Source organism: Macaca nemestrina, chromosome 17 (assembly GCF_043159975.1).
Source record: "Macaca nemestrina isolate mMacNem1 chromosome 17, mMacNem.hap1, whole genome shotgun sequence".
Lineage (NCBI taxonomy): Eukaryota > Metazoa > Chordata > Mammalia > Primates > Cercopithecidae > Macaca > Macaca nemestrina.
Window position 1 is genome coordinate 78190317 of NC_092141.1, and position 14354 is coordinate 78204670.

General features: G+C 34.0%; 1 protein-coding gene across 6 annotated transcripts in view; it reads right to left on the reverse strand.

Moving 5' to 3' along the window:
• LOC105469057 (ATP binding cassette subfamily A member 5) overlaps window positions 1-14354 on the reverse strand; it is a 78128-nt gene that overhangs the window by 33479 nt on the left and 30295 nt on the right. For all 6 annotated transcript variants that reach the window (XM_011719624.2, XM_071083509.1, XM_011719625.3 and 3 more), the window contains 8 exons: window positions 12041-12099; window positions 8334-8444; window positions 7005-7180; window positions 6310-6429; window positions 4541-4679; window positions 3159-3249; window positions 2836-2975; window positions 911-1030 (listed from right to left, as the gene is read on the reverse strand). In XM_011719624.2, the coding sequence (XP_011717926.2) occupies window positions 911-1030; window positions 2836-2975; window positions 3159-3249; window positions 4541-4679; window positions 6310-6429; window positions 7005-7180; window positions 8334-8444; window positions 12041-12099 (956 nt within the window). The remainder of the gene's footprint in view (window positions 1-910; window positions 1031-2835; window positions 2976-3158; window positions 3250-4540; window positions 4680-6309; window positions 6430-7004; window positions 7181-8333; window positions 8445-12040; window positions 12100-14354) is intronic.

Here is a 14354-nt window from a genome sequence, read left to right on the forward strand (position 1 = left end):
CATGGCTCACTGCAGCCTCGATTTCCTGGGCTCAGGTGATTCTCCCACTTCAGCCTCTAGAGTAGTTGGAACTACAGGCACACACTACCACACCAGGCTATTTTGTGTTTTTTGTAGCAACAAGGTTTTGCCATGTTGCCAAGGCTGGTCTGGAACTCCTGGGCTCAAGCGATCTCCCTGCCTTGGCCTCCCAAAGTGCTGGGATTATAGGCATGAGTCACTGCACCTGGCCTCCCTATTTTCACTGACACCCTAGTTCAAGGTAGTATTAACTATAATAGTTTCCTAACTGGTCTTCCTACTTCCGCACTTCATTTCTAATCCTCTCATCATTCAACAACCAGAACGTGTTTTTTAAAAATTCAAATCAGATCATAGTACCTATTTGCTTTAAAACTCTCTGATAGCTTCACACTACAATAAGAAAACAAATGAAATTGTTTTCCAGATGTTCAAAGGCAAAACATGATCTATCCCTTTGAGTATCCTCCTGACTTTGCTGTGTAATATCTTCACCATGGCTCCAGCCATGGTAGCCTTTTTTTTAATTCCTCAAAGACATCCAACTCATTCCTCAGTTAATATCTTTGCAGTTGCAGTTCTTTATCTGAAAATTTCTACCCTAAAATCTTCACCTACTTGATTTTTCTTGTTATACAGGCCTCGGGTCAATTATCATCTCAACAAAGTCCTTCCTGATGATATAACCTAAATTCGCTGCCTTCTAAGACCACCCCATTATTTCCTGCATAACTCCTATCACTATCAGTAAGTATCTCATTACTTATTTACTTGTATACTTTTACCCTTTCTTCCAAAAAATAATATAAAATTCACATTTATATAATTTTTGTCTTATTCACCATCTGTCTGGTCCATTGCCTAAAACGTTTTGTTAGTTCTGTTTTACCTGCTTGGTCAATTTCCGCTTCAACTTCTAGCTTCAAAAATACATCTTCCAAAGTCGTCATGGAAACACCATAAGAAATGACACCCAAATTTGAATGACTGTCTAGGGCGGAAAACAAACCTAAAAGAAAGAAAATGAAAGAACAGTATATCGTTAAGCATATTATCATAAATTATTGTAAAATATCCTTTAAAAATAAGTTCATGAACAGCCCGTACAACATACCATGACCCATCTCTAAAAAAATAAAATAAATTATCTAGGCATACTGATGCAAGCCTGTAGTCTTAGCTACTCAGGAGACTCAGGTGGGAGGATCACTTGAGCCCAAGAGTTTGAGGCTGTAGTGAGCTGTGATCATGGCACTGAACTCCAGCCTAAGTAACAGGCTTAACATTCTTATAAATTAAGGACCTCAAAGAAATTTTATTTACAGGAATATATCTATTATCATATTATATCTATATCATATTATAAACTAACAAAAATTTTACAGTATTTGAAATTAAAACTGAGAAAGTTACTATATTGAACAATAACATAAATATGTATATTAGAAAATATACAAAAACCATTTGAATACTTATTCATCTTTTAAAAAATAATAAAAAATAAACCTATTACAGATTAACACAATTTTATCTTTAAAAACTGCATCTTTTAAAACAAAAATAATGAGAAGAGAATGTTGTTTTATATTTCTGCAAATCTCATTAATGTTTGTCTTAACAGAGGACAGATGGGTTCTCATATTTGTTTTCTGCATTCAACCTGTTGTGATAGCACATATTATGGAGTCTCTAGAAAACACTGTATAATCATGAGAAGCTGAGGGTCAATAAGGCAAATAACATTTTGGTATTATTAGAAAAACTGCTGACATTATGAATTCCTTTAAAAGGTCTTACGGTCCATCCTACAGGAGATCCCAGAAGACATTGTGAAATCCAGTGAAATACCGTGACAATTTATCAAATAAATATAAGAGACAACAAAGAAAGTATGGTGGTGAAAACCAAGAGTTCCGGAACTGATTTGCCTGGGTTCAAAACTCAGTTCCACCACTTTCTACTTGTGTTACCTTGGGCAATTTCCTTAAATCTTTTTATGCCTCAGTTCTTCATTTGTAAAATGAAAGCAATAATAGTATTTACCTCATGTATTTCTTGAAATATTGGGATAATGAAATAAACTAATAATTGCAAAAGGCACAGACCAGCATCTGGTAGAAAATAAGCCTACATAAATGTTACTAAAGAATAGGAGATAGGTAGGTATAAGTAGATAGAATGATAGGCAAAGTGCGTTAAGTTGGCAAGTGTACTTCAGTCCACTTAATTTGTGATTTCTTTCTTTAAAAAAAAAGTATTTTTCTGATTATGAGATAAATACTATGAAAATTCTGTACAATGTACTTACATCAATAACATCCTTTTGGCTATCAAGAAATTCCTAAACAGAGGAAGGAGACTGAGTTTGAGTTCCTCATTAAAAACTTAAAAAATAATGCCTCGATTAAAAGAATTCAAGGATTTGTCATATAATTCATTATGAAATCATGAAACTAAAAAAGAACCTGAGAATGTATACAAACTATATACATACATGCCTCACTCTCAGGAGGCCTACAAGCAATTTCTTTTTTTTCTTGACAATAAAGTAAACACAATTATTTTTACATTTTTTAAACATTTTCTTAAGTATTTAATATATTAGTTACAGTTTCTTGCATGGTTTGTAAAAAAAATTTTTTTTGCTGAATTTTTTCTGGCTTTCAAAAACAAAGCAGAAACAGAATATTAACTCTGGCCACCTGGGAGCATGGCAATACTACATGGAGAAGGAAACAAAAAGGAAATCAATGAAACCTATTCCCAATATAAGATCCCAGTTCAAACACCAAGAAACTTAAAAGTAAGTAATACCTGAAAATTTGTCCATGTCCTTGAAAGGCAAGCTATACACAAGTTGTTGGTCATTCTGTTGTAATAAAGTAGCTGCAGGTATATGTTGTTTAACCAGTGAAGAAAGAGATTCTGTGGCACAATATTTGTCTATGTACATGCTACAGAATACCAAAAATCATAATTAATGATTATACAACAAACAGCCAAAAGTAAATTAAGATGGCTTTAAATTAAATTTAGTACCATAAATGATGGTCAAAGCATACGACAGCAAGCCTCTAAAATAATAACAGTATAGCAAGAGTATAATATAGAATAATGTCAATAAAAATGAATGATACCTCAGGCGGTAGCCAATCCCCCATTTACTTTTGAGGAACATTGAAGAACCAACACATTTCAGCATTCCTTGTGATATCACAGCTTTCCTATCTGCAGATAAATATTTATATTTCAATTTCTAAGTTATCAACAGCATTAATAATTGGCATTTATATTTTATGGTTTATCATATGACAGTCATCCATGTTACATCATTAATCATCACAACAATCTTATGAGGATGGTACCAGATTATCATCAACTATTTTTCAGATATGAATACTAAGGCAAAAAGAAAATACATTCCTTCTACATGTTTCATACAGCTATTAAGTAACAAAGCCAGGAACTCTACTCAAGGAGTCTGACTCTAGAGTCCACTTTCCATATATTATTCCAAATATCTGATTTTTCCTAAAAGGCTTACCAATACAAGCACTTTCACAATTTCCTTTATAACCAAATGTAGAAACAACTCCAAAAATCGACAGAAGTAATAAGAAGAACAAATGTTAGTTTGTTGGGTTTTTAAAAACAAAGGTACTACTGAAGACATGAATGACTTGCCCAATTTTATTAGATTATATTATAAGCAGACAGAAGTTGCTCTAGAACTTCAAACTTCTATATCTTGTCATTAAAAGTCATGTGTTGACTTAAACTTGGATTCTTTTTATGTATGTACGTGAATAAAATTGTGCAGAAAAGAGTTAACATAGCAGGTCAGGTTCTATCCTTAGAAAGGCCTGCTTACAAGGTTGGCCCTTGGCCGTTGAGAACTTGGATTTGGGAGGGTTCCTACTATTCTCAAAACAGATAAGAGTGGTTCAGTGCCTAACCTGTACAAACAATGTGGTTTATGCTGAACAACTTCTTTCCTTCGGAGAGTCTGGAACTTTGGTATGTGCTAGGCAGAAGATGTTTATATGATCGGCAGCCAGTAAGAATCTTGAACACTGAGTATATACTAACTTTCCCAAGTAGATATTTCACACATGTTGTTACAACTCAATGCTGAAGAAATTAAAGCATATCTCTCTACTCCACTGGGAGAGGACTCTTGGAAAGAGTTTCCACTCTGGTTTCCTCTAGACTTTGCCTCATATACCTTTTCCCTTTGCTAATTTAGCTTTGTATCCTTTTGCTGTAATAAATCATAGTCATGAGTATGACTACGTGCTGAGTCCTATGAGTTCTTCTAGGACATCACTAAACCTGGGATGGTCTTGGAGACTCTCAATGCAAAAATATATCATTTTAAATTTTTTTTAAACTTTTTTTGTGAAGGAAACATACCACGAGGTAAAAGCTTCTCTATTTGTACCTCAGGAATTAGCATCTCTATGTCCATCTTCCTTTTGGCCCATGACCTCAGCCTTCGAAAATAAAGCAAAAATCTCACCTGCAAGAATGTCAGCTTCATCCATGAAATGAGTACTGAACACTGTCACCCGATTGGCTTTTCTGTATTTTAAAAGATTCCAAACAATATGGCGAGAACAAGGGTCCATTCCAGCTGTTGGTTCATCTAGCAGCAGTATCTGTGAGAAAAGAGGTGAAGAAGGGCAGGGAATCCTCAGAAAAACTAAATATTAAAAATACATATGGACACTAAAAAAATGCCCCATTTCAAATTATTATTTTCAATCAGAAATATATTAGACCAGATTTTTTCATTCATAGTTGAGTTCACATAAATTTTTTAAATTATAAATTTGACATGTGAATATTTTCCCTGGTTTAATTCTAAAAGGCTGCCTGTAATACATAACACAAAAGTATAACAACAGTCAGACAAATAAACTAAAAAACAAAACATTAAGTATATTGCTATTATCCTTAACAATTAAATTTGCAGATGTAACACTTGCTTTTTTGGAGAAGAATATATGGTTTTATATTAGTTCAAGGGAAGCAATTTGTTTGACGACTATTTTTAATATTAAAAAAAACACGGTGGTGGAGACTGAGAGGAAGACTAATGAACATAAAGCCAGGATCCAGAATCACTCCCCAGCTGCAACAGCGGGGGGAATGTGGCAGGATGGTGGGGATCCATAGGAGATCATCCTAGCTGCATGCATGCACCTGTCAGTTTTGATGCCTTGTGTAAAGTAGTACATCAGTTTGTTTCTCTGTTTCTACAACACAGAACAGCATAAAACAAATACATACAAAATCAAAGCAGGACAGTGACAAACTGAATTACTCCTTTGATTTTGTTCTATTTAACTTTTGTTATTAACTATAACAAATTTTTTTAAACTATAGAGAACAAGAGAGTAATACTATTATAGCTACCATTCCAAATCAGCAGTGTTATTTTTTGGCCACATTTTCTTCAGATCATTTTTTAAAGAAATAAAACATGGAGGCCAGGCGTGGTGGCTCATGCCTGTAATCCCAAGACTTTGGAAGGCAAAGGCGGGAGGATAGCTTGAGGCCAGTTCAAGACCAGCCTGGGCAACATAGCAAGGTCTCATCTCTACGAAAGAAGAAAGAAAGAAAGAACGAAAGAATGAAAGAAAGAGAGAAAGAAAAGAAGGAAAGAAAGGAAAGGAAAGGAAAGGAAAGGAAAGAAAAGGAAGGAAGGAAGGAAGAAAGGAAGGAAGGAAGGAAGGAAGGAAGGAAGGAAGGAAGGAAGGAAGGAAGGAAGGAAGGAAGGAAGGGAGGGAGGGAGGGAGGGAGGGAGGGAGGGAGGGAGGGAGGGAGGGAGGGAGGGAGGGAGGCAGGCAGGGAGGGAGGGACGTGGTAGTCATAACTAAAGTCTAATCTTCCATTCTCCTTCCTAAAAGTAACCAGTTATCATAAAGATGTTATAACTCAGAAGGGGAAGGGTGGAAGAGGGGTGAGAAATAAAAAAAACTACATATTGAGTACAATGTATACTACTCAGGAGATGGGTGCACTAAAATCTCAGAAGTCACCACTATATAATTCATCCATGTAACCAAAAACCTCTAGTACCTTGAAAGGTACTAAAATTAAAAAACAGTTATACATCTTTCTGACTTCAGTTTTAAAATCTCATTACTATGATTGCATCCATAACAACATATAGTATTTTATGTATACTTAACCTTTATATAATGTATTATATCTTTCTACAACCTGCTTTTTAATTCGACATAATTTAAAATGAGCTCATTTGTAAAAGTAATACTTATTTACCTTTGGGTTCCCAAGAACAGCAATTCCTAATGACAGCTTTCTTTTTTGACCACCACTTAATTTTTTAGCTTGGTTATCTTTAATAGTCTGCATGTCTAAATCTAGTAAAACCTTCTGCACCTGTAAAAGTAAAGCATGAACAATGTTATTTTTAAAATCATACTATTTACATAATTATCAATATTACTTTTTAAATGTTTTAAGTTTTAATGTGTTAAATATTTAAGTAGTATAAGTTTTTAAATAATTTTAATATCAACTTTAAAAGTGTTCCTTTAGCATGGAAATTCCTTTGACATATATTCATATATAATTATGAAAACAACAGGTAACAAGATTCTTGAGGGAAAGATTTTACTTTTGTGCCTTCTTGGGTGGTAGGGAAGGAGTAAGAAGAGATCACTGTGATGGCTCTTAGTGTATGTGTGGAAGTGGGAGCGGGTAGAGGAGATGAGAGGAAGAGAAGCGAGGAATAAGGCAGGCAAGCATCCTCTAGATGAAACAAACTTTTATGTGTGCTAAAACATTTACTCCAAATTCTGTCTAATTCTTTGTAATAGCTTTCTGTTTATTGGCTCAGAACAAGTGTTATATTTAGATTTTAGATTTTCAAGCATATTTTTATTGCACAAGTCATTACAAAAGGTTATTGATTACAGAAAATAAAAGTAAAGATTTCTATATGAATAGCATACTTCTTGTATTATATTGTTGGCTGGTATCCCTTTGATTGAAGCCAAAATTGATAAATTTTCTTCTACTGTCAAAACATCAAAGTGTATATCTAACTGTGGACAAATGCCAATCATTTTTCTTGCTTCAAACATTTCATCTATTTCTGAGACTCTGTGTCCATATATAGATGCAAACCCTAAAAGCAAAATATATATTTAAATGTACATTAATTATTTTATAATGTGTATGTTTTGAAGTATCCTGACAACTTACTTATTTGGTTATAACAGACATATCAGGTAAAAATTAATAAAAATTTACAAGGCACAACACACCCTCATTTCCATATTATTGGTGATCTGCATCCACTTATATTTCAGTCTCATTTTCCATCACTTACAGGTCATATAACATAGTGGAAAAATCAAGAAACTAAAAGCTTGTCACTAAATATAAACATCTATTGATGTATTATTTACACTTGTATTCCAGTAACAATTTTCTAGACATTATGCAATAGGGGAGGGATTAAAGAACTATAAATTTTATCCTAACTAGTTGTGTGGTTGTGGCCAAATCACTTAATCTCTTTAAATTCCAGCTCTCCTTTTTTATAAAGTGAACACTAATATATCCCACTGAAGAACTATTAAAGCAAAACAATCACACATTATGAAGAATCATGAGAAAAATCATAAATTCTTATACAAATGTATTATGACTACAATCAAAGAGTGATACAACTAAGGACAAACAACAAAATCAAACTAATTTTAAAAGTTAAATAACATTTAAAGAGTCGAAATGCAGATTCAATACAATTCAGCCCTTTTGTAAAGTAAAATATTTATTGTACTGCCACTCTATTTAGTTACTGTCAAAATATGGAGCTACTATAATGAATTCTCACCTACCGAACAATCACATATCAAAATAATACTTTTGAGGTATGCTTTTAAAATTCTATTTTAGAAGATAGTATGAACATTTACGATTATTGCCTTTTGAACTACTGCTGTATATTTAGATATCTATATTTATTTTCTCAACTTCAAATAGTCATTCATTTATCCTTTATTGGTTATTCATTTATCCTTTCTTGAAAATGGTTGATAAAAACACATACACAACATCTATGTGTGTATATGCATAGAAATATGTATAATATTAGATCCCTTTTACTTTATTAAACATGATACAATCATTTTTATTTTCTACTAAAAACAACCAAATGTGTATAGTCAAGAAAAAGAGAAAACAACTTTACAGATACGGAAGGTGGTCCCAATCAATACACATTTAAATAATATATACAATGAATTTTTTTTTCTTTGAGACAGAAAACTCACCATCAGAAGGTGGGCAGAGTCCACAAAGAATATTCATCAATGTGCTCTTTCCGGTTCCACTGTGGCCAAGTAAGGCAGTAATCTGACCCTCGTATATGTCAAACGACAAATCTAATTCAGGAAAAAAGAAGACTCAAATGTGATTTTTATGTCTGTTCAGCAATGTATGATAATTTATATTTGAGCAATCTTTAAGGCAATATATCTATAAATACATATTTAAAGTACCAGCATATTTGATAGCAGGTAAAATAGCTTCTTTGTTACAGTCAATGATATAAACAGTAAGGAAAGTAAATAAAAATAAACGGCCGGGCGCGGTGGCTCAAGCCTGTAATCCCAGCACTTTGGGAGGCCGAGACAGGCGGATCACGAGGTCAGGTGATAGAGACCATCCTGGTTAACACGGTGAAACTCCGTCTCTACTAAAAAATATGAAAAACTAGCCGGGCGAGGTGGCGGGCACCTGGAGTCCCAGCTACTCGGGAGGCTGAGGCAGGAGAATGGCATAAACCCGGGAGGCGGAGCTTGTAGTGAGCCGAGATCGCGCCACTGCACTCCAGCCTGGGCAACAGAGCAAGACTCCGTCTCAAAAATAAAAATAAAAATAAAAATAAAAAAGATAAACTTTATTTGTTCATACAGTAAGATTTAGGAGTATACGAAATATTTGGGAGTTTTCTATGTTCCAATTTTTGGGAATTACCAAGGGAATTAAACAAAAATTTGTTCTCGAGGATATTTGGCATTTAAATAAACTAGCAAAAACAAAACAAGAAATTAACTAACAGTATAGAAATGGCTTGAAAGGTTAGATTTAATGAAGCAATATCACTGAATGGATATGTAAAGGAATGAAGGAAGACAGGAGATGGGGATCTGAAATGATGAAGCAGAAATGGCTTATCAAAAAACTAGGCTGGCCAGGCACAGTGGCTCATGCCTGTAATCCCAACACTTTGAGAGGCTGAGGCAGGAGGATCACTTGGGCCCAGGAGTTCGAGACTAGTCTGGGCAACATGGTGAAACCCCATCTCTACAAAAAATACAAAAATTAGCTGGGCTTCGTGGCACCTGTAGTCCCAGCTACTCGTGAGGTTGAGGTGGGAGAATCACTTGAGCCTGGGAAGTCAGGGCTATGATAAGCCAAGACTGTGCCACTGCCCTCCAGCCTGGGGGACAGAGCAAGACCCTGTCTCAAAAACAAACAAACAACAACAACAAAAACTAGACTAAGAAGGCTAAAATATAAAACAAGAGGAAAAAGTCTCAGATCCTAAGGCCAGTAATCTAAGTTAAAAGAAGAAAGGGAACTCAACAACCAAATGTTAAGTGTTCTGCCTCATGAACGTGGTATTTCTATTTATTTAAATCTTCTTTAATCTCTCTCAGCAATGTTTTGTGCTTTTCAGGATATGTCTTTTACATCTTTTGTCTTATTTACCTGTAAGCATATTTTTGATGCTAAATGCTATTTTTAATTTTAATTTCCAATTATGTGTTGGTAACATATAGAAATACAATTAATTTTTCCATTATTTATCATGTATCCTATCATCTTGCAAAACTCACTGTTTAGTTCCACTATTATTTTTTGTCAATCTAAAAGATTTTAAAAATAGATTATTGTGTCAACTGCAAATAATTTTACTGCATTCTTTCCAATCTGGATGCCTTTTATTTCATTCTCTTGCTTCTTTGCATTAGAAACAATTACTTGTAATTGTTACTACAATTATAATTAATTAGTTATTCCAATAACTTACATTGGAGGTTATATATAATCTCCAATGTTGAATAAAAAGATGTGAAAAGCACTATAACCATAAAAGAACAGATTCATAAATTGGACTTCATTCAAATTAAGAACTTGTGTTTGTCAAAAGATACTACTAGTAGAATTAAAAGGCAAGTCTCAGACTGAGATCAAATATTTAAATACCTGTATCTAACAAAGGTCTTGAAACAAAAATGTGAAAAGAACTTAAATAGGCATTTCATAAAGGAAAACCTCCAAATGCCAATAATCATATAAAAAGGTGATTAATAACATTAGTTATTAGGCAAATGCAAACTAAAGCCCTATTAATATACCACTATACCTACTTTCTTCTTAATTAATTAATTTGCCTCCTAGAAGACGTTTGGCAAAGCCTGGAGACATCTTTGGTTGTTACAACTGGGAGAGGATGTTTAGCAGTGTGCAAGGGATGTTTAGCAATGTGCAAGGGATGTTTAGCAGTGTGTCAGTCTCCAGAACCAATAGAATACACACACACACACACACACAATGGAGCAAGTATGAGTGTGGGGTTGGAGGATTAGGGAAGGTTTATTTTAAGAAATTGCTTGAGAAGATTGTGGGGTCTAGTAAGTCCCAAAAATTTGTAGGGCAGGTTGAAAACTCAGGCAAGAGTTAAAGTTGCAGTCTTGGGTCCAAAATTCATAGGCTGACAGGCTGGAAACTCATGCAATAATTAGTTACATTCTTGAGGCAGAACTCCTCTCTTCAGTGATCAAAGCCAGGGATGTTGCCTGTGAAGGTCAATTTCATGGGTCCCCCTGGCTAGGCTATGGTGCCCAGTTATTTGGTCAAATACTGATGTAGATGTTGTTGTAGATGTCGTTAACTTTTATAATCATCTGACTTAAACTTGATTAGTCTTGATAATAATGGTAAACCTTATTCAATCAGTTGAAGGCCTTAAGAGAAAAAACTGAAGTTCCTTGGAAGAGTCCTGCCTCAAGAATGTAACAGACTCCTACATGAGTTTGCAGCCTGTGAGCCTGTCTACAAATTTTGGACTCAAGACTGAAACTTCAACTCTTGCCTGAGTTTCCAAGCTGCCTTACAGATGTCTACATTTACCAGGCCCCACGATTTCATGAAGTAATTACTTAAAACAAACCTCCCCTAATCCCCCACCCTACACTCATACCAGTGTGTGTGTATTGTATTGGTTCTGGGGACTGACTAACACATTGACACAATGCTAAACATTCTACAATAAAGAACAGTTCTTCACAACAAAGAATTATCAAGACCAAAATGTCAGTAGTGCTGAGGTTGAAAAATCCTATGATAGGCCAAATGAATTTTAAAAAAACTAACATGTATATACATGCAAAATAATAAAGAGAAACAAGGACATAGCCTTATTCAAATAATTGAGTATTTTTCATTTTAATAGATATTACATTTTACTTTTACAAATTTCATGTTGTTAGTTTTATTTTTAATATTAATCACATAAATGAAAGTATCTCAAAAAGCAAGACAGGCTGGGCACAGTGGCTCATGCCTGTAATTCCAGCACTTTGGGAGCCTGAGGTGGGCGAATCACCTGAGGTCAGGAGTTCGAGACCAGCCTGGCCAACATGGTGAAACCCCGTCTCTACAAAAATACAAAAAATAGCTGGGCATGGCAGCATGCACCTGTAATCCCAGCTACTCAAGAGGCTAAGGCAGGAGAATCACTTGAACCCAGGAGGCAGAGGTTGCAATGAGCCAAAAGAATGTCATTGCACTACAACCTGGGCGACAGAGTGAGACTCCATCTCAAAACATAAAATAAAATAAAATAAAACAAAATAAAAGCAAGACAGAAAATCATGGTAGAGAAGTTTAAATTTCCCACAAGCTATGCAAATTATTTTTCTATTTGTACTTTAAATACTATGGCCTGAATACTAGGAAAACTACTTACTTCTCAAAGCCTCCACATTTTCACCTTTCTTTCTGTATGTTTTCTGAATACCGCTAATTCTGAAATATAAAGTTTTATATTTTAAGTATTTAAAGCAATTTATGTTTGTTTACATGTATATTTTTATCAAAGCTATATTTTATAATAATAATAATAAAGTACTTTCCTACTAAAACAATGAACCAAATAAAGTTGATAATAACTATACAATTGATGCTTGAAAACACAGGTTAGGAGTGCCAATTCCCACACACAGTTGAAAATTCACATATAACATTTTTACTCCCCTAAAACTAATCTATTAATAGCCTACCATTGATAGGAAGTCTTGCAGATAACATAAACAGTTGGTTAGCATATATTTCAGAGGTTTTACATGTTAAATACTGTATTTTTATAAAGTATACTACAGGAAAGAAAATGTTAAGAACATTATAAGGAAAATATATATATTTACAGTATTATACTGTATTTATCGATGCCATCAATTTACATCATCTATTTATAAGATTAACAAGATGCATACTCTATCCAAAATGACAGGCAACCGCACCCACAGACCTCAATCTATGGTAAATATCAAGCAATTCAATGTTTTCTTATAATGTCATGACCTTTCTCTGCTTCTTGAGAGCACTTCCAGCATCACTAGTGGCAATTCCTATGGATCCCATGATGCTATTCAAGGCTTATGGTACTGCACTAAACATGATAAAAAATAAGCAAGAACCCTGAGACATTACTTTTCATCATGATATGCAATTTACTGGAGAGATGAACGGCTCACAAGGAGATAATCTGAGTCAATGGCATTTGAAGTATATACTTGGAGCACATAAGCTCACCATAACAGCAAAAGAAAGTGCTACAAAATTATTGCAGTGGTACAGTAATACTGTGGTTAATATTATGCAGCTATGATTTAATACTGCCTCTTCACATTTGTTTATATTTCTCTCAACTGTGCATTGGCATATAATGTATGGTCTGTCAGTATTGTGTACATTAAGCTTTGATAAAGTATAACTTACTATAATCTGTGCATATTTTATGGTAGTAAATGTTAAAATAGACTAATATCTATAAATATGTTATGCATTCATGACATACTTAACTTATTTGTTTTTGGTATTTCTAGGCTAATAGTTCACCTGTGAGTTTTTTCAAATTGTTGCAAATCTCCAAAAAAATTTCCAATATATTTACTGAAAAAATTCCATGTGTAAGTGAACTGGTGTAGTTCAAACTTGTGTTTTTCAGGGATCAACTATAAAATTATTTTAAAGAAGGTACAAGAGAAAAGCATAGTATTCCTTTCCATTGTAAGTGCCATTGATTCATTTTTCATGCCAACCCAACTTATAAAACTAAGTGAAGCATTTGATTTAAGCAATTTATGGATTGTTTTTTCATTTCTGATTATCAAACACTTGTTACATCAGTGAAGGGGGATATAAATCAGATGTCATTTCATGTCAGCACAAATTTCAAACCATTAACAAATGTGAAGTGATTTTCTTATTCTACCTTATTTTTTCATATTGTGTTAAGGAAATGATTTGTTAATGTTAAAATTTACCCTTGAGAAAGCAGGCCACTGGCCAACAAATTACATCTTAAGTATTTTGACTCTCTCTGGAATTTTTATATTTTTCTTAAATTTAAAAAATATTATGCTTCACTTTTTAATTTCATTTTATTTCTTTTACCTAATTTTATTTCTAAATTTGGTACTGACTGACCTAACAAGGAATAGTAATGAATTTCTTTGGTTCTTAAAAGTTAAAGTAATGAAATGTTCTAATTATGTCAAAAAACCCTAAAAGTCTATGAAATTAACAGATGACAATTTAATATGCTATATAAGACAATGTAGCATGAATAAAATTATAGAGTTAATATTTATCATGTTTCCATCTACAAAATGGGAAAAGCTTTAAACATTAATTGTATAAACATCGGGTTTTATTACTTTTAAAATTTTCCATTCAAACATAAAATTTCAGGAAACAGGTGTGGTGGCTCAGGCCTGTAATCCCAGCACTTTGGGAAGCCAAGACAGGTGGATCACTTGAGGCTAGGAATTCGAGACCAGTCTGGCCAACATGGTGAAACCCTGTTTCTACCAAAAATATAAAAATTAGCCAGGCATGGTGGCGCATGCCTGTAGACCCAACTACTTGAGAGGCTGAGGCACAAGAATTGTTTGAATCTGGGAGGCGGAGGTTACAGTGAACCGAGATTGTGCCACTGTGCTCCAGGCTGGGCAACAGAGTGAGATTCCGTCTCAAAAAACAGAAAGAAAGAAACATAA